Source organism: Mytilus galloprovincialis, chromosome 7, assembly GCF_965363235.1.
Source record: "Mytilus galloprovincialis chromosome 7, xbMytGall1.hap1.1, whole genome shotgun sequence".
NCBI lineage: Eukaryota > Metazoa > Mollusca > Bivalvia > Mytilida > Mytilidae > Mytilus > Mytilus galloprovincialis.
The window spans coordinates 84,920,811-84,947,041 of NC_134844.1; the positions used below are offsets into that span (position 1 = coordinate 84,920,811).

At 33.7% G+C, this 26,231-nt stretch overlaps 2 protein-coding genes across 2 annotated transcripts in view; both read right to left on the reverse strand.

Moving 5' to 3' along the window:
- The window catches only part of LOC143083882 (uncharacterized), a 54,231-nt gene extending 34,596 nt beyond the window's left edge, over nucleotides 1-19,635 (reverse strand). The window contains exons 1-2 of the mRNA XM_076260258.1: nucleotides 19,614-19,635; nucleotides 13,581-13,775 (exon numbers count right to left, since the gene is read on the reverse strand). The gene's annotated coding sequence lies outside the window, so the exon portion shown is untranslated. The remainder of the gene's footprint in view (nucleotides 1-13,580; nucleotides 13,776-19,613) is intronic.
- The window catches only part of LOC143084295 (uncharacterized), a 42,597-nt gene continuing 29,942 nt past the window's right edge, over nucleotides 13,577-26,231 (reverse strand). The window contains exon 6 of the mRNA XM_076260706.1: nucleotides 13,577-13,775. Coding sequence (XP_076116821.1) covers nucleotides 13,577-13,775 — 199 coding nt within the window. The remainder of the gene's footprint in view (nucleotides 13,776-26,231) is intronic.

Below are 26,231 nucleotides of genomic sequence, written 5' to 3' on the forward strand. Positions count from 1 at the left end.
AGGAGGATCTTTGGGTTTTTATTAACCTAAAGAATAGTTCATTGTCTCATTTAGCTAATTTCTTTTGTCAGCACTTTGTTGTCTTTGTATTGATCTTACTATCCGTTTAGAATAAAGCCTGTGTATGTTATAGATGTTATCTTTAGAAGGAGGAGATCCTGCTTTTTTTCCAGAGGAATAATGCCTTTTTGGATTTCCTGACGACATTGGCAAGTTTTGGTGTCCAACTTATCTTTTTCCTTCTATTAAATTTTGATTTTCTCCGAGGAGAGCATGTATCCAAAGCGTTATTTAAACCAGTAAGTAATTGGTTTTCTAATGTTAAGGTATTTTCTACTCTCTTAGTTCTTCCTGAACTTTAAGAGCATAGTTATCCTTATTCACTTTTTCCTAGTTAATTTTGGTACGGATAACTTGACTGGCACTTAGTTCTATACAGAGATCGGCAGACACAGGATAATGGTCAGAGGTGTTGTGACCTTCACGTAGGATTTTAACCTGAATAAGTTCTTTAAATCGTATATTGTTCTCAATAAATTTTACAAATATGCAGTCAATCTGTGATCTAGATGTTTCTTGAAAATATGTGTGATCAGTTGGGTATTTTACTGGAAGTTCCAATCCATTCTCTTTATAAAATTGGTTGAAGAGTTCATCTTGGGAGTCCTTGTAATGTCTAATAAATGAGGCGTTAAAGTCCCCTGCTATATTAATTGAGTGTGTTTCTTGGTACTTGAGGATAAGTTCTTTAAGAGTATCTGAGGCTGCTCTATAAGCATCGTGTCCACTATCAGTACCTCTAGAAGAAAGATATACATTAATAAGGCATGTAGGATTTCCAGTTGTAGATATTTCATTCAATAGCTTGAACTCTGTTGTTTCCGTCTGGAAGTTGAGAAAACATTGAAGACATGTATTTTCTGTAGAAATTGCGATACCATCATGTCCTCTCGGTCGACCAATTGGGGATATTGGTTCATCATCATCAATATGTCTTGAGAAGGTGAGAAAGTCTGAATGATATTGTTTCATTTGTTCTTTTTCATACTTAACAAGCCTAAGTGTTCTTGCAAAAGTATGATGTCATGTATATCTAGAAGTTCATTAAAGTAATTTTTGTTAGAGTTGAAGCCTTTAATGTTGAATGAGACGATACGTAGTGGACTTGCTTTTTCCAGGGTTACTTCATTCGATTCACAGGGGGCGCTTTATCTGGATCTGGATGAAGGCCATACAGTGACCTATAGTTGTTAATGTCTGTGTCATTTTGGTCTTTTGTGGATAGTTGTCTTATTGGTAATCATACCATATCTTCTTTTTTATACTAGGAGAATGATTTGTCCTTTGTCTAAAAAAGAAGTTTCATTTTTTAGCGCACTGTGAACAGAATGATTTCGATGTGATTGAACAGCTTTGGGATAATTGTCTGAATTCTTTGTTTCCTTCATATTTTTAACAGCAAATCAGTGTTTACTATTAGAAGTAGCAGATGAGTCGTTTGAAGGGATGAACTTTATGTTTTGATGAGAATCGTGCGGCAAGTTTGAAACTGTAGAGTGACGATCCTGTATAGGACTATTTGGTGCTTTCTCCATAACATTTTCTATGCAGACAGCAAAACTGTTTTTACTATCTTTGTCCAATGTGTAATATTTATCTTCATGAACATTAATTTTCAAGTCTTCTCTGACAGCAAAACTGTTTTTACTATCATTGCTAAGTGTGCTACTTTCATCTTCAGTAACTTTAAATTTCATGTTTGATTCAACATTGCCTTTTCCTTGATTCATGTGTGATTGGTTAAACAAAATTTGTTGAGACGATGTTTGGTCGACAGCAAAACAGTTATTACTATCAGAGGTCTGTATATTAGTAGCAATTTCACTTGGTAGAGGATTGAACATGTTGAACTTGCTGATTAATATTAGGTCTCTGAGCTAATTTTATGTTTGATTCAACATTGCCTTTTCCTTGATTCATGTGTGATTGGTTAAACAAAATGTGTTGAGACGGTGATTGGTCGACAGCAATACAGTTATTATTATCAGAGGTTGGTAACTGAATTACAAATTCACTTGGTAAAGGACTGAACAATTGAGCCTGACGAACTTGCTGATTAATATTAGGTCTCTGAACTTGTCTAAAGGCTTCTGGTATTCTATCTGATTGTCTACACATATACGGTGGAGGAGCAGGTACACCAAGATGGAAAAATGGGTGAGGTTGCACTTGTTGCATCCATTGATTTGGTGTTGCTGTCTGAGTAGTATGTAACTTTTCGTGTATTATAAAAAAAAAACTAAAAAGAAACATAATGGGACAATGATAAATGGACAACAACCGATCAGGAAACCCGGAAATTAGAATATAATCTTTATTTTTATGTAGAAAATAATTAAATTGACAAAATCACTCACTATACAAACCGTTATCACCCGATTACAATATTGAAGTACGCTGTTTGGTATTAACGTTGGAAAAGCAAATATGCATCTCCTAAAATTTAAAACTAATAAATACGCATTCATGATTGATGTGACACAAGCGGCGGAAAATAAGAAGTCTACATGGATATACGATTTGCACAATTTTCTTACCAAGATATTCATAATCATGTCCTGGGCCTTTCAAATTCAAAATGTCTACGCTCAGTCTGTAAGGTACTGATTATTTATTTTCAAACTATAAGAATAAGAATAAAAATATTTTATTTCCAATTAAAGGGCCCTATAAAGAGCTTTCATGACATTACAAAAAAGTACGTAAAATTAGACATAAATTAGAGACATATAATATAAGAAAACAACCTTGTTTAATACTATTAAAAATGCTATTAAAGGCCAGGACAAAACCAGATAATACATTTTACATCTTTAAAATGTACCATTTAAAATCATATACCACTCAAAATATGTATATTTGTGGTTAATTTGCATTTATTATTTTTGAACTTCTCCTTATCTCTAGATTTATAGACAAATACTTTCCTAAACTATATTTATGATATTCAAAAACATAAAATTTGTAAATGATTTGTTTATTGAAAATATTACATGTATAGTCAAGTCTTTATGTACCATTCAATCAGAATTAATCACCATCCTCTGCAGAAATTAAGCTTTTATTTTTCCCACTGCACATACATGTATTGCATACATACTTAGTACTAAAGTTTGGTTGTAACTAGCCTCTTTTAAAAGTATTGGCAAACATATTTTTTTGGAGCCACTGAAGGCCCAAGAAGCTATAGAACAAATGATGCATAATCCTGCTCTTTTAATAGGTGTTTCCTAGACCCTTTCTTAATCTGAAAATACAAGTTTTGTTTTAATATTTTTTTTTCAATGTTTTGATCTCAAAGCAAAATGTATAAATTCAGTGTAAGACTTAGTTTCTAGGGACAACATCAAAAGACCAATGTGCATGATAACACATATAAAGGGCTGCGATTTAGCGCATGATACGTCCGTTGCTCTTTTAACTGTTACATTAATATATTCACGAAAGTTTCATAAAATCCCCCTTTTTTAAGTATAAAAATTCATAACTTAAGAAAACGTAAAATCTAAAATTTATAAAAATGGAAAGGGAGCTTATGTCAATAGATATAAACAATTTATCAAAGTTGCATAACATTTTGTGAAAGTGTTAGTTATTGTCCCAAAATTGGAAAATCCCCCTTTTTTTAAGCATAAAAATTCATAACACCGAAATGTACAATCTGAAATTTATAAAAATTGAAAGGGAGCTTACATCAATAGATATAAACAATTCACCAAAGTTTCATGGACATTTGTGAAAGCCTTTTTGAGTTATTGTCCTAAGTGTTAAAAATCCCCTTTTTTTTTATGAATAAAGCCCCATAAATCCAAAACTTAAAATCTGAAATTAAAAAAAAAACGAAAGGGATCTTACGTCAATAGATATAAACAATTCACTTAAGTTTCATGGAAATTGGTGAAAGTGTTTTTGAGTTATTGTCCGAAGTGTGGACGACGGACCCCCTTTTTTTTTATGAATAAAGCCCCATAAATCCAAAACTTAAAATCTGAAATTAAAAAAAACCGAAAGGGAGCTTACGTCAATAGATATAAACAATTCACTTAAGTTTCATGGAAATTGGTGAAAGTGTTTTTGAGTTATTGTCCGAAGTGTGGACGACGGACGGACAGACGGACGGACGAACGGACGGACAGATGGACGGACAACGGTATACCATAATACGTCCCGTCTAAAGGACGACGGGCGTATAAAAATGGAAGTCACATAGTTAAGTCTGTGGCTGCTGTCTTTTTTTTTTAAACTCATGATCAAGTTCATAACAAAATTACTAGATTACAAAAGGAATGCAACACTAACAGAATACAGAAGGGCAATCAATGAACAAAAGATAAATAAATAAGAAAAATTAATCCCGAAAAATCAGGCCTACGTCTGAGGGAAAACAGAACTTGCAAGGCACTCGCCTTGAACACAATTTGATATGGAGACAAGAGTTTGGTCTGAAATTAACTACATTTTACATGAGGTTATTACTAGAAAAAAATGGGAAGTGTTTCCTGATTTTATTTTTTTTTTGGGGGGGGGGGGGGGGGGAGATGAATTTATGCAGAATCTGGTGCCATTTCAGACTTTCGATTATATACTAATCAATGGATTAGAATAATTTTGACAATGACTTTAAATGTTCTATCGAGAGAAGTCACACAATGAAATTAATATAACATGTGGCGTTGAAGGTTAATACTTACCTGGTGGTTTGATAACTTCGCCTTGGGCTTAAATCTTCATAAAACATGACCAAGTATTGTCTAACCTATAATTTTGATACTGTATGGAGAATTGGACTAATGTATAAATTGTATAATATAGGGATATCAGGTAAAATGTGGTCAGTTATAAATGACTGTCATATTAGTACCATGAGTTGTGTAGTTGTAAATCAATGTCGTTCTGATTTCCCCCTGTATTACAAGGTGTAAGGCAGGGAGTATTGTCTGGGTTATTATATTTAATATTCATAAACGCATTGTTGGTTGAACTTGAAAAATATAACCAGAAAACAGGTGTATATATCATATAGCCAGTTGCTCTCCTGCTCTCGCTGACGACATTGCATGTATTCACAGCCCCGTCAGGTTTACAGCGACTGTTAGATACATGTGCTGACAATTCACATAGATGGCGATTTTGCTTCAATGCAAAGAAATCTTGCGTAATGCAATTCTCCATAAAACCACGAGAATTTCGGTTACAATATCATTGGCATCAAGAGAAATCATAAACGCATACTTTTAAATCAAAATTACTAACTGACATCCCTAATAACACGGAAAGCACTTACAAGCTATGCGACAGACCTTTTCTAGTCGTAATATATACGTAAATGCGTACATGCGTGTAGTATAAAGAATCAAATGAAAAAGACAAGATCCTATGAAAATACGGCACTCGACAGCCAGTCACTCCACAACATTAAAACATTCTGCTTTGCTACTATAACTTGTGACTTGAAGTTAGCTATTTTATAGAAATAATCACTCCGTTAAAAAGGGAATTTGATTTTTAGTTTCATTTACACCCAGTGACAAATGGTTCATACATGTTCAGAACGAAAATAGATTACAAACATTAGCATGTGTCCATAGTACACGGATGCCCCACTCCCATTATCATTTTCTATGTTCATTGGACCGTGAAATTGGATAAAAATATAATTTGGCATTTAAATTAGAAAGATAATAACCTAAGGAACATGTGTACAAAGGTTCAAGTTGATTTGACTTCAACTAAATCAAAAACTACCTTGACCAAAATTTTAACCTGAAACTTGCACTAACATTCTATGTTCATTATCAATGCCCCTCTACTATCGTAGGTGGGGCATAAAAAATACGGTAAGTAGTTCCTGTATGTAGGTCATCAACCAGATTAAAGGGGCGAAATTTTTTACTGTTTTTTTTTCAAGGAAAATGTGATAAAAATAGGGGGCAAGGGGTTTAACAGTTATGCTGTTATGGGGCAACAATTTAATTCTTTGTTATCTGTTATTTTGAAAATATACTTGCTGTTATATAGCTGTTATTGTCTTATTCTTTGTTAGCTGTTATAGGGCTTTTAGTTTTTTTGTTATCTGTTATTGTGATAATGTATTTCCTGTTAACTGTTATTGAAAATTGGAATGTTAGCATTTGTTGACTGTTAATATTCGGTATAAATTGAAGATTATTGGACATTGGGGTCTGACACTACTAATATGTTTGTCCCGTATTCAGAGAAGGATTCCATTAACATATACCCATCACAGAAGTGAGGTCCAGGACAATTCAAGTATATCTTATGATTTTCCTTTGTAATAAATTCCAATTTTTTATGAATGTGTATTTAGAATTATCTTTGTATGATAATTGTTCCTTGTTTTCCGTACGAACATATTAAATTAAAAAGATTCTTAATATGACAAAAAGGAAAACATATGGCCAGGAATATCTGACAAGGATCTCAATTAAGGACTAGGTCCTAACAACCACTTAACCTTTTATATAATATGGTGCATAGACTCAGCTCTGTGATTCTTTTCGAGCAGAACCAAATGCATTGTACAATGAAAGTTCCAACCATGTACTTGGGTCCGAAGCTGCACATAACTCATTACAAACAAAGATTTTTTTCGTTTCAAGCCATTGTTTCCCTACTAAACGATGTATTCAACTTACAGTACACTTGGTACAATCAAAAACCTCAGCTGATAAAAAATTGTTCAAATAAGGCCTTTGAAAATAGTGGAATAAATTGCTTTTGGAGTGTCAAAATACATTCAAAGTACTTGATAAATTACATGCTTATAATTGGTGCTTTTGATTTTTCTACCCTATATACCACTTTGCCTCATAGTCTTATTAAGAAAAATTCACACACCCCATTAAATGGTCATTCAGAAAAAAATATTCAAACTCTTTTAGGTCATTTTTTTATTAGCAACAAAGGGAGCTTCAGTCAATATATATAAACCATACACCAACGTTTCATGAGAACTGCTGAGAGCATTTTTGAGTCATTTTGGAAAACTAGAAAATACCATCCTTCTCTAATGAATAAAATCCCTTAACTCAATAACAGATTAAATCTAAAATTATTAAAAATCGAAAGGGAGTTTACAACAATAGATATAAACATTTCAGCAAAGTTTCATGAGAACTGCTGAAAAAAAATTTGTGTTCATGTTTGAAAACTGGAAAATCCCCCCTTTTTAATTAAAACCCGTTTAATCGGAAATGTAAAATCTAAAAGTTATAAAAACTGAAATTGACCTCATGTAAATAGATATAAATAATTCACCAAAATTTCTTGCTTTGTGAAAGCTTTTTTGAGATAATATCAGAAAACTGAAAAAACACCAATTTTATTGAATGAAAACCCATTACCCAGAAACTTAAAATCTACAATTTATATATATAAAAAAAAAAAGGAGGGGTGGGGGGCTCACGTCAATAGATATAAACAATTTCCAAAATTTTAATGCAAATTGGTTTCAGAGCTTTTGAGTTAATGTCCGACATGTTGACAACAGACGGACACCAGTATACCATAATACGTTCCGTAAACAAACGTATCAATTTTTTATAATATATTGAGTAGTAAATTAAACACATTCTAGATACATAAATTAATACTAAAAGCATAGTTATAGAAAATGGAATGCATTACAAAGGATTATATCCGTAATAAGAAATACTGATTTTTCAAAGACCGAATTATTTTAATATTTCATTTACTGTTATCTGTTTTTGTCCATTTTAATTCCTTGTTATCTGTTATGAGCCAAATCAATTTGCTGTTTTGCTGTTATTGGGACACCCCTTGCCCCCCCTCCCCCCCCCCCCCCCCCCCCCCATCAAGATACTCTTTGGCCTAAAAACTGACCTTTTTCTAGTTTGTAACAATAATTTAGCGAAGGACAATGTCATATTTTCTTCAAAAGTCACAAAAACAGGTTATAAGTACTTTGTTCATCAGATTCAGCAATTTTTCAATTTAAATAATAAATAAATGATAATTTTCTGTTTGGAAAAACGCTCCACCACAGTCCTGCAGATATCATAAGAAATCAATGGGTGTTATCTAAAAAACAAGAACTATCTTTAAAAAAGATATCCGACGTATTTAAATTTGAGTATATGTTTAAAACTATCTTTTCGATAACCTTCAGAAGCACAATGCCTTAAGGTCCTCGTATCTTTCTGTTTACATTCACCAAAACCCCGCGGAAATCTCACATGCGTAGGTGCGTTCTAAAAGTCATGAACGTTCGTACAGCAAAGTTTACATTAAAAATTATATAATTGTCCCGAATAATCAGCTGTCATGGATGCAAAGAGGTATCGGAGAAACAATTATTTTCATAAAAATATAAATCTTTGTAAGATCTAGCTCAAATATTTATAGTTTTTCACTTGCTTTCCATCACGATATAATTAACGAGACGTTTTTTCAAACACAACCAAATCACCCACCATGACAGCATTTTGTCCAATCACAGAAAGGATTTTCGAGCATGCGTATTCTGTTGCCATAGTTAAGCGTCCTTGAGTTCAAAGTGCACAAACTGAAACTATACCGACTACGTCGGAAAAACGGTCTCAACAACAGAGTCAGGAGTCATAATCTTTTAAATTGTATTGCATGCTACCTTTTTTTAACAATCATTAGTATTACGTACAGTGACTGACTAAAGCATATAAGATTAAGAAATCTTACAGAATTAACAATCAGAAAAATTCAATATAAACCCACATATTGTAAGCCTTTCATATTTTTATGACTGTTCTTCAGTTTTCACTGAAATAATTTCGTATTCAATTTCGTAATGCATATAAGATATATATTGTAAAAATTCCATGGAATTCAGTATAAATAACATGATTACTATCTATAAAAGTGCCCGTTTAACGGGTACATCAACGTACCCGTTAGTTATCAGGTTTAACGGAACACTTAACGGAGATGTTAACGTGTGCGTTAATTAACGGAGGCTTTGTGAATACGAATTATATAATAGTTCTTGAAAAACTGGTCATTATCGTGATATATGGACTGCCCACAGGACAGTGGTATTGACTAAGATAGTGATAATGACTGAGCCGAAGGCGAGGTCATTATTGCTGTCGCAGTCAATACCACTGTCCTACGGGCAGTACATGTATCACGATAATGACCAGTTTTTCAAGAACTATTATGTTTATTTCATTGAGAAACCATGTTTTGGAAAATTCTCATAAATTTAAAAAGCCTAAAGCGAACTCGAGTAGTTTTTATATAGCAAAGAGTGAAGACCAGTCGTAGTATTACTGCCATTCAATTTAGTGCAACTTTTCAGTATATATATTCTTAATTAAGTTCACTTTAATTATACAATTAACGAAAAATATAACCAGATGCTCCGCAGGGCGTAGCTTTATACGACCGCAGAGGTTGAACCCTGAACGGTTGGGGCAAGTATGGACACAACATTCAAGCTGGATTCAGCTCTAAATTTGGATTGTGATTAAATAGTTGACACAGCATAGGTTTCTGACACAGAATGAATGTCTTCTAATGAACTCAAAATTTTTGTTTTCTCTTAGAGCAATTCACTATGCTGTTGAATATTAATCCTCTCAAAAAAATGTTTGAAGAAATTTTCTTTTTTATTTATGAAATTTCAAATGAGAAAAATTGAACCCAATTTTTTTAATCACATCCCCCTTTCCCTTATTCCAAAACTAATCTCAATTAAAATTTCTAATGGAGTTTGCAACAATAACTACTCATTTAAATACATCATAAAATATTAAGATGTAAAAAAACTGCTTGTTATCACTGAATGGTAAAGATTATTTTAATTTATCAGTTGGTAGTAAAAAGTGAATATACATTGTATATTGTATATAACAAAGATTTAAGTTGATTCTGGACAAAGAAAGATAACTCCAATTAAAAAAAATCTTGCTATTGCACAATATTTTGCAATTAGATATTTCTTGCTTACTATTCTGGACAAAGAAAGATAACTCTAATTAAAAAAAAAATTGCTATTTCACAATATTGTGCAATTAGATATTTCTTTGCCATTGCGCAATACTGTGAAAAATTGAAAAGACTTGCTATTGCACAATACTTAATATAATAATTTTAGATCCTGATTTGGACCAACTTGAAAACTGGGCCCATAATAAAAAATCTAAGTACATTTTTGGATTCAGCATATCAAAGAACCCCAAGATTTCAATTTTTGTTAAAATCACACTAAGTTTAATTTTGGACCCTTTGGACTTTAGTGTAGACCAACTTGAAAACAGGACCAAAAATGAAGAATCTACATACACAGTTAGATTTGGTATATCAAAGAACCCCATTTATTCAATTTTTGATGAAATCAAACAAAGTTTAATTTTGGACCCCGATTTGGACCAACTTGAAAACTGGGCCAATAATCAAGAATCTAAGTACATTTTTAGATTCAGCATATCAAAGAACCTAACTGATTCATTTTTTGTCAAAATCAAACTAAGTTTCATTTTGGACCCTTTGGACCTTAATGTAGACCAATTTGAAAACGGGACCAAAAGTTAAGAATCTACATACACAGTCATGACAGTTAGATTCGGCATATCAAAGAACCCCAATTATTCAATTTTGATGAAATCAAACAAAGTTTAATTTTGGACCCTTTGGGCCCCTTATTATGTTGGGACCAAAACTCCCAAAATCAATACCAACCTTCCTTTTATGGTCATAAACCTTGTGTTTAAATTTCATAGATTTCTATTTACTTATACTAACGTTATGGTGCGAAAACCAAGAAAAATGCTTATTTGGGTCCCTTTTTGGCCCCTAATTCCTAAACTGTTGGGACCTTCCTTAACTCCCAAAATCAATACCAACCTTCCATTTGTAGTCATTAACATTGTGTTTAAATTTCATTGATTTCTATTTACTTAAACTAAAGTTATTGTGCGAAAACCAAGAATAATGCTTATTTGGGCCCTTTTTGGCCCCTAATTCCTAAACTGTTGAAACCAAAACTCCCAAAATCAATCCCAACCGTTCTTTTGTGGTCATAAACCTTGTGTCAAAATTTCATAGATTTCTATTAACTTAAACTAAAGTTATAGTGCGAAAACCCAGAAAATGCTTATTTTGGCCCTTTTTGGCCCCTAATTCCTAAAATCTTGGGACCAAAACTCCCAAAATCAATACCAACCTTCCTTTTGTGGTCATAAACCTTGTGTTAAAATTTCATAGATTTCCATTCACTTTTACTAAAGTTAGAGTGCGAAAACTAAAAGTATTCGGACGACGACGACGACGCCAACGTGATAGCAATATACGACGAAAATTTTTTCAAATTTTGCGGCCGTATATAAATACACTTTTGATCCCAATTTTCTTAGTGGATAAATAACATAAGCAAGGGATATTATAGCGGAAACATATGTTTATATCATTACAGTGAAAATACATTGATATAGTTTATGTAAGTTTTTCTGTACTACACAAGTACAACAAATGTACAAATAAACATCCAAAAAAACTGTTTGATTTAGCTGCACTTAGAAAGTGTCAAAACACAAAAGTCAGGACACAAAGCGGGTACAGCACAAATGTTTCATTGACGTTGTTATAGTCCAAACTATTTGAACTTCAATAATATTTAAATCATCAACCCTTAAAAACTACTGGTGCATTAGCCCAGGCTGTTTATATGGTTATTTGTAAGGCTATTACACCATGCTCATATATTTGGACACATTCAAAATTGACCATGTTGTTAGGGAAATGGGAAAAATTTACTCAAATACATTGGGAATTATTAATTGAGCATTATCCACCGCTTTCACAATGTTTCTGCATATTTTTAATCTTGAAAGTGAAAAAGTAGAGAAAGAAATATGTCTTTTTGACATTTAGTTCTGCAAAAGATGCCATATTTGACTCCATTAGGTGAATTAACAATATCAGACACGTCAACCAGTTGATCATGTTATCAAAATAATGTACAGATTAACACTCTTAATTTGAAAATTAAAGTGCAATTGCGAATATATTTGACTGGATACCGCTGCTGTCTGCCAAATAGCACAGGACTGAATGGCCTTGGCAGAACAACTGTTCATATTTATGTATATATTTAGACACTATACGTTAATTGTTTTTATACTGAAATCGATAAAAATTAAAAAAAAATATGTAACAAATATTGTTTAAAAAAAGTGTTTGGAATTTCCCTCTTGGGGTACAATTTTGGGGGTATTTCCCTTTGAGCGTAGTCCAGGCGGTAAGACATTGACATTTTAAGGAATTAGAAAGGGAAAATGAACTTAATAACATTGATAAACATGGTATATAAATTACCAATTTGAATAAATTTATAAAAGTTTGACCATTGTTATACACGTTGTCATGGTTGTGACGCGACATTGTTGATGAAACACAGTAGTTCCGGTAAGTAGGCGGAGCTTATAGGTTAACTGAGGTCATTGACGTATAAAGCTAACGTTTATACCTATAGCTTTATCTGTATAGTAAAATAGCTGATTGCAGTATAAATATAATGTATGTGTCAGTTTTTCTGAACTACATCAGTACAACAGATATACAAAAGTACATGTCAGAAAAACTGTTTATTTAGCTGCCCATTCAAAGTGACAAAGCACAAAAGCCAGGACACAAAGCGGGAACAGCATTAATTTACATTATTAAGTTTATTCAGGTTGTTTCTTTTTTTTATATAATATAAAATTCATGAATTATATAAAGAAAATTTTAAAAAAAGACTACTACTTAAGAACTGCTGGTGCATCACTCTTATAACAAAATGGTTATTTTTAGAGATATAGCAACATGCTCATTTTTGAAAGTATGGAAATTTGCTTCAATGGAGAAGGAATTATGTATCCAAGTTTTCCTCAAATTCAGTTTCTAATTATAGGAAGCTGTAACTTATGTCCCCTTCTGAAATATTACATATATATTTTTCTACAAAAAAAGGTAAAGATCTGGTAAATGGTTGAAAAGACAATATCAGACAATAATAACACCACATAGCACATGAATGGTGATTTATATTTGCAACCTTCCTAAAACTTCTATTGGTACATACTATCATTACTTTACTAAACATTGCTACAGTCCATGTCAGTTTTCTGTACTGCGTTAGTACAACAGGCATACAAAACATGTCAGAAAAACTATTTATTTAGCTGCCCATTCAAAGTGTCAAAGCAAAAAAGCCAGGACACAAAGCGGGAACAGCATACATGTATAATATAATGTTTTACCACCTAATGAGAATTGGTTAATAAAACACTCTTATGCAACTGTCTTTAGTTGCAAGCAAAACAACAACAAAATTTTTTAAACAACTGCAAACCAAATACTGTTTACTTCGTCATTTCAATTAAACAAAAAGCAGTTTAGTGTTAAAGAATCACAGCTTAATGTACTCATGGATGATATACCTTATTTTTATCTGTTTTTCTGTATTCTTTAGGCTCTGAAATGTATATATGTACCAAACTAAACATTAACCATGCACTTACAATGAAAATTCTTCCCTCAGCTTTCTCCTGTACTGCTTCTTTGGTTTAAAGGTGTGGAACAAAGGTAATTTGATAACATCAGCCCACACTCCAGGACAAGGTGATCCACAAGTTTTACTTATTAATTCTAACTGTGGAAATTCTTGATTAGCCTGGAATATTGGCTTTCTTGTGAATAATTCTCCTAATATACATCTGAAAAGGAAAATAACACCATACAATACAATCTTTTAAGAACAATCTGTAAACTATGCATTGTTTTTAATTAAAATGAAATCAATTTCTTTCATTAAACATAATCAAGAGAACACCTTAAAAACAATATGGGAATGTGTCCATGATAACAGATGATGATGCCCCTGTTTGCATATAACATAATAAAGGGACATAACTCAAGAAAGGTAAAAGTGACACAATCATATGTCATACTTGATCTGAGTTTTGTGTTAATATAACTTTCATAACATTTGAGGCAAACTTAAGTTTGAGAATGCAACCAAAAAAATGATTAATTCAGCAATTTATTAATTAATAAAGGGGCATAACTTTAGAACAGAGAAAGGGTTACCACTTAAATTCAAACTTGATATGTGTTTTCTGTGTTTTGTGATAATAAGCATTGTGTAAAAGTTTCAGAACATTTGGTTTAGGCAAACTAAAGCTATCTAGAGTGGAAACCATTTTCAGGATGAACAGACAAGGGTAAATCTTAATTGAACGGAGGGGGCATAAAAACTACAGGGGCGGATCCAGCCATTTTAAAAAGGGGGGGGGGGTTCCTAACCCAGGACAAAGGGGGGGTTCCAATTACATGTCCCCATTCAAATGCATTGATCGTCCAAAAAAAGGGGGGTTCCAACCCTCGTTACCCCCCCTCTGGATCCGCGCCTGAACTAACCAGATGCTCCGCAGGGCGTAGCTTTATACGACCGCAGAGGTTGAACCCTGAACGGTTGGGGCAAGTATGGACACAACATTTAAGCTGGATTCAGCTCTAAATTTGGATTGTGATTAAATAGTTGACACAGCATAGGTTTCTGACACAGAATGAATGTGTTCTAATGAACTTAAAATTTTTGTTTTCTCTTAGAGCAATTCACTATGCTGTTGAATATTAATCCTCTCAAAAAAAATTTCTTTTTTATTTATGAAATTTCAAATGAGAAAAATTGAACCCAATTTTTTTAATCACATCCCCCTTTCCCTTATTCCAAAACTAATCTCAATCCAAATTTCTATTGGAGTTTGCAACAATAACTACTCATTTAAATACATCATAAAATATTAAGATGTAAAAAAACTGCTTGTTATCACTGAATGGTAAAGATTATTTTAATTTATCAGTTGGTAGTAAAAAGTGAATATACATTGTATATTGTATATAACAAAGATTTAAGTTGATTCTGGACAAAGAAAGATAACTCTAATTAAAAAAAAATATTGCTGTTGCACAATATTTTGCAATTAGATATTTCTTGCTTACTATTCTGGACAAAGAAAGATAACTCTAATTAAAAAAAAAATTGCTATTTCACAATATTGTGCAATTAGATATTTCTTGCCATTGCGCAATACTGTGCAATTGAAAAGACTTGCTATTGCACAATACTTAATATAATAATTTTAGATCCTGATTTGGACCAACTTGAAAACTGGGCCCATAATAAAAAATCTAAGTACATTTTTGGATTCAGCATATCAAAGAACCCCAAGATTTCAATTTTTGTTAAAATCAGACTAAGTTTAATTTTGGACCCTTTGGACTTTAGTGTAGACCAATTTGAAAACAGGACCAAAAATGAAGAATCTACATACACAGTTAGATTTGGTATATCAAAGAACCCCATTTATTCAATTTTTGATGAAATCAAACAAAGTTTAATTTTGGACCCCGATTTGGACCAACTTGAAAACTGGGCCAATAATCAAGAATCTAAGTACATTTTTAGATTCAGCATATCAAAAAACCTAACTGATTCATTTTTTGTCAAAATCAAACTAAGTTTAATTTTGGACCCTTTGGACCTTAATGTAGACCAATTTGAAAACGGGACCAAAAGTTAAGAATCTACATACACAGTCATGACAGTTAGATTCGGCATGTCAAAGAACCCCAATTATTCAATTTTGATGAAATCAAACAAAGTTTAATTTTGGACCCTTTGGGCCCCTTATTCTGTTGGGACCAAAACTCCCAAAATCAATACCAACCTTCCTTTTATGGTCATAAACCTTGTGTTTAAATTTCATAGATTTCTATTTACTTATACTAACGTTATGGTGCGAAAACCAAGAAAAATGCTTATTTGGGTCCCTTTTTGGCCCCTAATTCCTAAACTGTTGGGACCTTAACTCCCAAAATCAATACCAACCTTCCTATTATAGTCATTAACATTGTGTATAAATTTCATTGATTTCTATTTACTTAAACTAAAGTTACTGTACGAAAACCAAGAATAATGCTTATTTGGGCCCTTTTTTGGCCCCCAATTCCTAAACTGTTGAAACCAAAACTCCCAAAATCAATCCCAACCGTTCTTTTGTGGTCATAAACCTTGTGTCAAAATTTCATAGATTTCTATTAACTTAAACTAAATTTATAGTGCGAAAACCAAGAAAATGCTTATTTGGGCCCTTTTTGGCCCCTTATTCCTAAAATGTTGGGACCAAAACTCCCAAAATCAATACCAACCTTCCTTTTGTGGTCATAAACCTTGTGTTAAAATTTCATAGATTTCCATTCACTTTTACTAAAGTTAGAGTGCGAAAACTAAAAGTATTCGGACGACGACGACGACGCCAACGTGATAGCAATATACGACGAAAAATTTTTCAAATTTTGCGGTCGTATAAAAAAATTCAACAACTTAAATGTAATATTTAAAACAGGAACATGTTTTATAAAAGGTACATCTTTCTAAACAGAAAAACCACGCCCCACCGGTCATTAACAGAGCAACCATGCCCCAACAGTCATTTTCAAACGGAAACCCCGCCCCAACGGTCATTATCAGATGTAAACCACGCCCCACCGGTCCATATCATGTAAAAGTTCATTAACGACCGGTTTTCTGGTCCGTTTTGTTCTGTTAATGACCGATGGAATTTATTACTGAAGATAAATGAATGTCATGTGATCCCTTTTTATCTAATAAGAGAATCTTATTCTCAACCGATATGAAATAATTAAATTTAGCGGAAACTTAACGGAGAAACTAACGGGTCCGTTAGCTAACGGATGCTTTGTGAATAAGCTCCCAGATTGGCAATTTATGGGTTCAACTAGCTGTTTATCTGAATATCGTAAAACAAGTGATTTATTCTGATTTATGAAAAAAACAAATAAATGAGTTCGTTCAAATTCAAATTGTCAACTTAGTAATTGAAGGATAGACAACTCAAAAGATATAGTTTTTATTAAAAAGAAATGATAGAGAAATTGTCATATTTTTTTGTAACAAGAAAACAAGGTCTGTCAGTTATTCATCATTTTAAAAACTTTCAACCCATTTATCATTTTTAGTTTTCAAGGTTAAAACAAGTATGAGCTAGAGTGTGCTGGTGTTTCATGAACATACATTTTATAATTTTTTTTTGTAAAAAGTTACTGGTCAAAGTTCATAAAGTAAACTAGTTTAAGGTGGCTCGGGCCTATTCGAAGTTTCTATCAGAAGTGCCGTATTTTTGGTTATTTTATTCTTTAAACAAAATGAATCAAATTGGTCGAAAAAAAATAGGGGGTCACGGACCATTTAAGCTCAAAATTTTACTTTTAAACAGGTATGTAAAAGGGGCCATTTTTCAATGAAATGATAGGGAGAACCGAGGAGTTGACATATTTTTATCGGAATTACAAAAAAACGTTCTATGACAATTGGTCCAAAACTGTAATATGCAAAGTTTGAATATAGCTTCAAAGAATGAGCCAATAAAAAACATAGGTCACCGATAAGGAAAAAAAAATATTTTGCGTTAAAACCCAAATTTTGGCGGGAAAATGGTGAAAATGGTTGAAATGTCATTTTGACCCTTTAACAAATACGGATAATAACGAAAATATTCTATAAGTCACATAACAACAATGATTTAACGTTTCTAATCAATCAAAATATTTAGAAAAATTATGTCAAATTTACGACAAATACTTTTGTAATTCATGCGTGAAATTATGTGCAGTCGAATAGTCCCGAGCCACCTTAATTGATTTTGCCATGTTTATTATTTGTAGCCATGGCAACCATGTTGGTAACTAGGCAGGGTGTTAAGACACATTTTTAAACTTTACATTCAAAACAAGTGTTGTCACATTTGGCACAATTGTTTAAAAAGAAAAAAGATTTTTGTAAAAGGACAACTGGTGACAAGTGAAAAGAAAGGCTCACTTGACCTTTCAAGATAGGAGAGCTAAAAAAAAGATGTGTTAGATTGCCAATGAGACAAATCTTTGCAAGAAACCAAATAGTTTAAACATATTTATTTATAGTGGATTGGGAAACAAGTTTTACAACTTATATTAATCCCTTTCCACTTTGCGGGTGCGAGTGCTGCCTTGTAGCGGCATTAGCCTACTCTTTTTCGAAATCTACAAGGGTGTCTTTAACGTGCAAGAGATATGGCTCTCTCTTAACACGGGTCAGCCATTTATCGTCCCCGTCCGACGGACTATCATCGTTTCCTCAAGACCATACTCGCAAATGGTGTCAAGGGAGAGCCGAAAATTGAGTTCCTGAAATTTTCATCCCAAATGGGAATCGAACCAGGAACCTTTGTGTTAGTAGTCCGATGCGCTAACCACTACACCACGGCTCTCTATCAAGAAACCAAATGACAAACTATAGGACTGAACAGCATTCATCATTGATTTGATTTTTTTGATTTTTTTTGTGTTTTAACACCCATTTTAAACTCCACATTTAGGCTATGTCGTGGCAGTCAGTTTTTATTGGTGGCATATATAATGGAAATTTACCAAATTGACATTTACTTAAACTTAGCCTTATGATAAAAGAATCACATGAAACACATGTCAATATCAAACAATAAAATACAATACATAAATTAAAAAAACCTGACGTGTCCATATCAGATTTAACTGATGGAGAGTTGTCTCATTGGCACTCACACCACATCTTCCTATATCTATTAACAAGTAATACCATTGCCTCTTTATTCATAATAATGTTCTGAACATACACAAAATATTTGCCACTGGACTTCAAAGGGGTTAGACCTACCAGTGGCTGATCCATGAATTTTCTTAAAGGGGGGGGGGGGGTACTTAAGAGGGTTTGGCAGGGCTGGGACCCCCAAGCTTTACCCATAATCCACTTCTGCCTAGGAGTTGACTCTTGAAATATCAGCTGAAAGTTTTTATTGCATACTTATAGTAGAGAACTAATTGTGTGGATCAATGAATATTCTTGAATAATATATTTGTCAACAAGTCAAAATTTTATGGAAATTAAATGAGCCAAATCCATTGTAGTCAAAATTGTTGGGTACCCTGCATAAAGAAAAAGCCTCAAGCACACCCAAATCATCTTTCATGGTAGTTAATTATTTGACTGATCTTCACATACATTGAAATTAGCTGTGAATCAAGACCTATGACACCTTTGGCAACTTAAGCACGTTTAATTCGTATCAATAATAATTAATTAGATACAAGATCTTTGTAATAGAGTCGGCCATTTTATATTTTCTGACATTAGGATGTTTACGTTTATTGGATCATTTATCACTCATCAAGTATGTATTCGTGTCTAGGGTGATTTCTTAAAGCATAAACAAAGATTGACATCGACAGCAGTATAAAATTCACAGGAAAAGTTGAAATACATAATTATACTCTATAATCTCAGGGATTTGTACTCTAGATTATGATATTTTTACCCACTCATAATTGTACTAAATTTAAATGATGGGTCTTTTTATAAACTGTGTAACTATTTCATTGTCAATTCAATATTTGTATTTGCCATCATTTAAATTCTATTTTTTTTTCTTCAAACTCAAAAAACCCGTCTGACTTACTCAATATTTCTCGAATTAAGGGAAAGAGTTATAGTTGACATGCGTGACAAAATCATTTCATTAACCAATCAAATTAGCGAATCTAAGCAACGTAAATATGCCCCTGGTGTATTTCTTTACGGTTGAGTACCATTACCCGAGTAATCCAGTATTACGATCACTTCGATCACTCCATTAACCTCTGGAGGACAATGACCGAAAGGAGGCGCTGTTATTATTCGAGTTAGAGTATCCCCGAAACTTAAGGAGTTTAAAAAGCAATGATCTACATTTTAAAGTGTGATTTTTTTTTTTATAAAATTCCAGATTTTCAGTGAAAAATTGTACATTGATTGGTGATGACACCACTGTGCACGAGAACAAGAAAAGAAGGAGCGGAAACAAGAGTCAATTTACAAACACGAAACAAAAATAGCGAAAACATCAAAAAAAATATTATATAGATAATTTTTTACCTGATTAATTCCAATATGTAATAAAAAAAATGTACCTTCATGTGCTACTTTTTTAGTAAAATGAGGTCGAAATTAAGTATGTTAACTACAAAAATTTCCGGAGAATTTAAGAAAAAAGTCATATATAGGTACATGGAGACAGGACCATATTTGTAAGCCCTCTCTTTTTATTTCAAGGTCCGTTATTATTTTGTTTTCTGTTACATTCCATTATTTTCGCGTATGTATAAATATTAAAGTGTATTTAATTTTCTATTAACTAGTAATTTTATAAAGTTTCTTCTCCATGGCGATCACTGCTATATCATAATAAGAGTCTCTCTATATTGTAGTAGTATCAGGGGCTGTGTATCCATTTTAGGATATGGGGGCTCATACTTAGATTTTCGCCGAGCGGAGCGAGGCGAAAAATGTTTTGAGGTATGATTATCGAAATTATTGAAATATTCTTCCATAGACTCAGAGGGTGCAATGTAGATATCGGTATCCGGTGGGTCGTTCGTCCGATCCGGCCCCAAAGCAAAGCGTAGCAGAAATATTTAGTGGTAAAATGACTCAACAATAGCTCACCTGACCAATGATGAAAAATTCTACTTTTGCCAGCGATATTTAATTGTCTTTTCATAAACAAAAATATTTATTATTTTTTTGTGTTTTCGGAAGTCGTGCATAAACCTTTTATATATGTTGTGTACATTTTATTATTTTGTATAGGTTATAACTTGTATAAAAACTTTGTACGAGTAATTAATTGTATGATGCTATCATACAAGTCATTACTATTACAAATATAATTGTACTAGTAATTACTTGTACAGTTTATGTTGAGAAAAAGATAATAAATTGTACAACACATTATCTTTGAGTTATTAGATATAGGAAGCTGTGGTATGAGTGCCAATGAGACAATGAGACAATGAGAGTTATGTTTGTTTCTACTTTTGCTTTATATGTTTTATCAGAAACTTCCTTTCTTTGGGTTTGTGCGTTTAAGACTTCTCCCTCGAGTGTCAGGTATTTTTTTTTCTTTTACCATTTTCTCTTATCTTTTTATTTGTTTGTTTATATTGCATAGTAGATATTATTCAGTACTTTGAATTGTATATTGTGTTTATTCCCTTCCCCTTTTTAAGTGTGTATTTTTTTTTATGATATTAGAAGATTATAGACAAACGACGGACGACATAAGATTACATGTCACCTTGTGCAAACTCAGCTAAGCAGCTTGTTGCCACTCAATTTCGGACTACTGGTTACAAAGTCATTAAAAGCAAATGATAAATAAAACCCTTCTACCATTCCTTTCAAAACATAAATCATGATAAAAAGTTGCATATGTTATATAATATATTGGAAACAAAAGTAAAGCCTAATAGATCAAATTTACTATTTATTTACACAAGACAAGTAAGCATGACAGCTGGAATTACACAATAAGCTTTTGCATGTTACTGGTTCTCTGTTAAAGCGCCCAACGTCAGAGTAAAAAATGATAAAATATCAATTGCAGCATAACTTGCAAATAGCGAACATTGAGCATCCTCAAAGCAGTGGCGGATCCAGAAAATTTCATTAGTGGGGGCCCACTGGCTGCCTTAGAGGGGCCCCGATTTCGTGACACTTCAGTGATTCCCTATATAAGCAACCAAATCTTTTTTCTCAAAAGGGGGGGGGGGGAAGCCCTCCTGTCCCCTAAATCTGCCTCATTTAACGTCATTTTTTTTCCTTTGACGTCGTGATTTTCCATCCCAAAATTTTTGAAATAATGTTATTTACGATATAAAAAAGATGTGGTATGATTGCCAATGAGACAACTATCCACAAAAGACCAAAATGACACAGACCGTTAACAACTATAGGCCACCGTACGGTCTTCAACAATGAGCAAAGCCCATACCGCATAGTCAGCTATAAAAGGCCCCGATAATATGTTTATTTTTCCATTTTAATTCACGTTAACTTTAATTTACGTATAATTCACAAAAGTTAAAATTTTTCGAAAAACTAAGGATTTTCTTATTCCAGGCATAGATTTCCTTAGCCGTATTTGGCACAACTTTTTGGAATTTTGGATCCTCAATGCTCTTCAACTTTGTAATTGTTTGGCTTCATAAATATTTTGATATGAGCGTCACTGATGAGTCTTATGTAGACGAAACGCGCGTCTGGCGTACTAAATTATAATCCTCGTACATTTGATAACTATTTACACCACTGGGTCGATGCCACTGCTGGTGGACGTTTCGTCCCCGAGGGTATCACCAGCCCAGTAGTCAACACTTCGGTGTTGACATGAATATCAATAATGTGGTCATCTTTTTTTAATAATTTCCTGTTAACAAAAGTTTAAATTTTTCGAAAAACTAAGGATTTTCTTATTCCAGGCATAGATTTCCTTAGCCGTATTTGGCACAACTTTTTGGAATTTTGGATCCATTGAGGATCTTCAACTTTGTAATTGTTTGGCTTCATAAATATTTTGATATGAGCGTCACTGATGAGTCTTATGTAGACGAAACGCGCGTCTGGCGTACTAAATTATAATCCTGGTACATTTGATAACTATTGAACACATTGGACAGGTCCCGGTTGAGTCCAATCGTATCGAGGCGATGCTGCATGTTACTGGCTTGAATCTTCATCTTGATGTCTTGCACCTCCCTGGCGAGCGCATCACACTATTTATGGTCTGTTATCTTGATTAACGTCATTTACTTATAGCGTTGGCGTGCACGCCCATAAACAATGAATGTTTGAACGCCCCTAAGCGTTGGTTTAAACGCACCTAAGCGTTGGTTTGAACACTCCTAAGCGTGGTTTGAAAGCTCATAAGCGATGAATTGCACATGAGTTTTAAATAGTCGATACGGATCCCTTTTCTTCGAAAGATTCAAGTGTCTGATGCATAGTTTGGCATCGGTGTGTATACTGGTAGCCTAGAATTGTCTTGGCAGGGCATTGGGGTTAAGAAAATGGCTCTACCTTATCATACTGCGACCAGAATTTCATGCTTTGTGATCCTTCACCTTGCTCATCATTACACAGCCAGCACTATGTGACCTCTCGGTGATTTTTCTTGTCCTCTTCCGTCAAGACCATCGGCTTCTCAAGGTTGTTTTCGGATTTAATGGCCTTTATTTCTTTCTCAATGCTTTCAAGAAAGACCTGCGCCACATCTTCTCCGGGCTTCTGCATGGTACACATTACCGATGTCTTGGCATACACAGTATCGTCAAAGCACTTGCTGTAATACAAAATCCCGACGGCGAGTGCTTCTGGTAGGCTTTGGTATGTGGTTTAGGAAGCAATACACAGTTAGGGAAAAAACTTAAATTGACACTCATAATTTTTAAACACCCTCTTTATCTTCTTTTCTAACAAATAAGGCTTAATGATTGTGTTATGCATGTGAATATTTATAGAAAGAGAATATTCTAAAGATTTAATTTAAAATGTATATAATGAAGAAATATAATCTCTTTTTGGTGTAACTATGGCAACAATCTGCCTTTATTTGATACAAAAATATTGCAAAAAAGGAGGATGAACACGTCACAAAAGTCTCCAAAATATGGTCCAAAGAAAAATTTTAATCAATTACAGTGATACCTTTCCTGAAACTATAGACATATATCTATCAAAAGGTTTAAAAAAAATCATCTGCATTTCTGCTCGTTTGTCCGTAAAATTAAATTGAAAAGATCCAGCGTCAAATCTTTGTTGATAAACACTACAATAATTTATGGGCCTATGGGCGGTATGGATAGGAAAATACGAAATGTCAAACAGATAAATGCCCTATAAATAAAGGCAACAGTATTATACCGCTGTTCAAAACTCATAAATCCATGGACAAAAAACAAAATCGGGGTAACAAACTAAAACTAAGTGAAACGCATTAAATATGAAAGGAGAACAACGACACAACATTAAAATGTAACAAAATATAAAACATGCTAAAACAATCTAAATGTTCATATCAAACCACTAAGAAGAATTATTCTTCAATGTAAAAATCAATTTTATTGTTCACACATTTCCCATTTAAAAAAATCACCATGGCCATAATGCGAAACTTCTAACTGTGTATTGCTACCTTATCGTTGTTAGTTTCAACTCTCTTGGTTTCAAAATCCTCGATAAAGCATTCAAAGTCCGGGTTCGCCACGAAAGGGACTCTCATCGAGTGGGTGTTGTCGTGAAAGGTCAGCTGGTAGGTCCCTTCCTTGTGCAGCTTAATCTTGACCGCCTTGTGGTTGAAGCAACACTCTTGATGGGTCTCCATAACTTCCTTGCTATAAAAGTGGTTCAAGCACCTGTAACACAGATAGATCTCCCCATCGTGTTCCGAAATATGGCACGACACCAGCCGGGACATATTTTGGATCCAGCAGTAGTGCTTTCGCCCGTCGTCCGCGATCAGCAGCAAGTTGATGTCTCTCTTTCGCTGTTCGCAAACGTCTGAAATACGCAGCGGGTATACTTCACTGTCCTTTATTCCAAAAACATTAGCCGCTTGGGTGGAATTGGCTTTCTAAAAGTTTTTAATATCCTGAAGGCTAACCAGATTGAGCTCTTTCTGCATGTCCTGCCATCGGTGGTACTGTGTAACCCTGTCCGTTTGTTTGTTTATGTTTCTCATTGATTACAGCCTTCTTTGCTTTGATCCACGTCGGCAAATCAATATACTGGGACCCACCCAGCGGTCGTTGTTTGTTAATGTTGACTTGAAGTTTTACAATTGCCTTCAATATCCAGACACTTTTTCATACGTCCAGTGGGCGATCTTTTCATCCATATCCAAAAGAGTTTCAAGTCCGTGGTTGAGGTGAAAATCTGGTTTCCCGAGTGAAAGTATCCCACGTTCTCATCATCTATTTTACCTGTTGGGTTAATCTTCACAAAGGTACAAAGCAGCACCACATTGATTTTTTTCTCCTTTCAATGCCCAATCGTCTATAAGTTCCACTCGTGACACCGGAGAGACATCAAGAAAGGTCTACACATCCATGTCAATAATTGGGGGTCATCTTCCAGGCAGTAAATACATGTTTCAAGGCTTTATTCGGTGGATATACCTCAATTTTATCCTCAATGGCTTTCCTATCTTCTCGTATTTTTTCCTGTACTTTCTCCAGCAGTCGATCTTTCGACAGCTTGCTAACCCCTTTATATATACAGAGTCTATGATTTAGTTGAATTTTATGCACATTAAAAGTCCAGAGGGCTCGAATCCTCATTAAAGCGGTCTCAGGTAGGTTTTCACTATAATCATGTTTGTATCTACCTATTGAATAATTGTCTGTATAATATAAGAAAGATTGAGAAATCAGGGAGCTCTCATCATTGCCATGTGCCCTCTGTCCTAAAATTTTGACAATATGTAGCTAAAAAATGACAACCTAAACACGCCATAGATATCGAAGAGACATTATTCTGGGAAATCCTTCTAATACAACCTTTATATATATACAGTCTATGATTTAGTTGAATTTTATGCACATTAAAAGTCCTGGGGGCTCTAATCCTCATTTAAGCGGTCTCAGGTAGGTTTTCACTATATATTTTAAATATCCAACTAGCACTTTTGGCGCTCCGTAAACATGGAAAACAGGAAGTGTACCCAAATTCCTTTTAGTCACGTTTGTATCTACCTATTAACTAAATGTTTGCATATTATTAGAAAGATTGAGAGATCAGGGGACTTTCACCATTGCCCTGTGCAGTTTGTCCTAAAATTTTGACAATTTGTAGCTGAAAAGAGACAATTTTAGCCCTCCGTAGATATTGAAGATGACATTTTTTCTGCAAAATCCATCTAATACAACCTTTATATATACAGAGTCAATGATGTGCTTGAATTTAAAGGACATTAAAAGACCAGGGGGTCTCAATCTCATTAAAGCGGTCTCGGGTAGGTTTTCGCTATATATTTTGAATATTGGCACTTTGGGCGCTCCGTAAACATAAAAGACAAGAAGTGTACCCAAATTCCTTTTAGTCACGTTTTCATCCATATCCACAAGAGTTTCAAGTCCGTGGTTGAGGTGAAAATCTGGTTTCCCGAGTGAAAGTATCCCACGTTCTCATCATCTATTTTACCTGTTGGGTTAATCTTCACAAAGGTACAAAGCAGCACCACATTGATTTTTTTCTCCTTTCA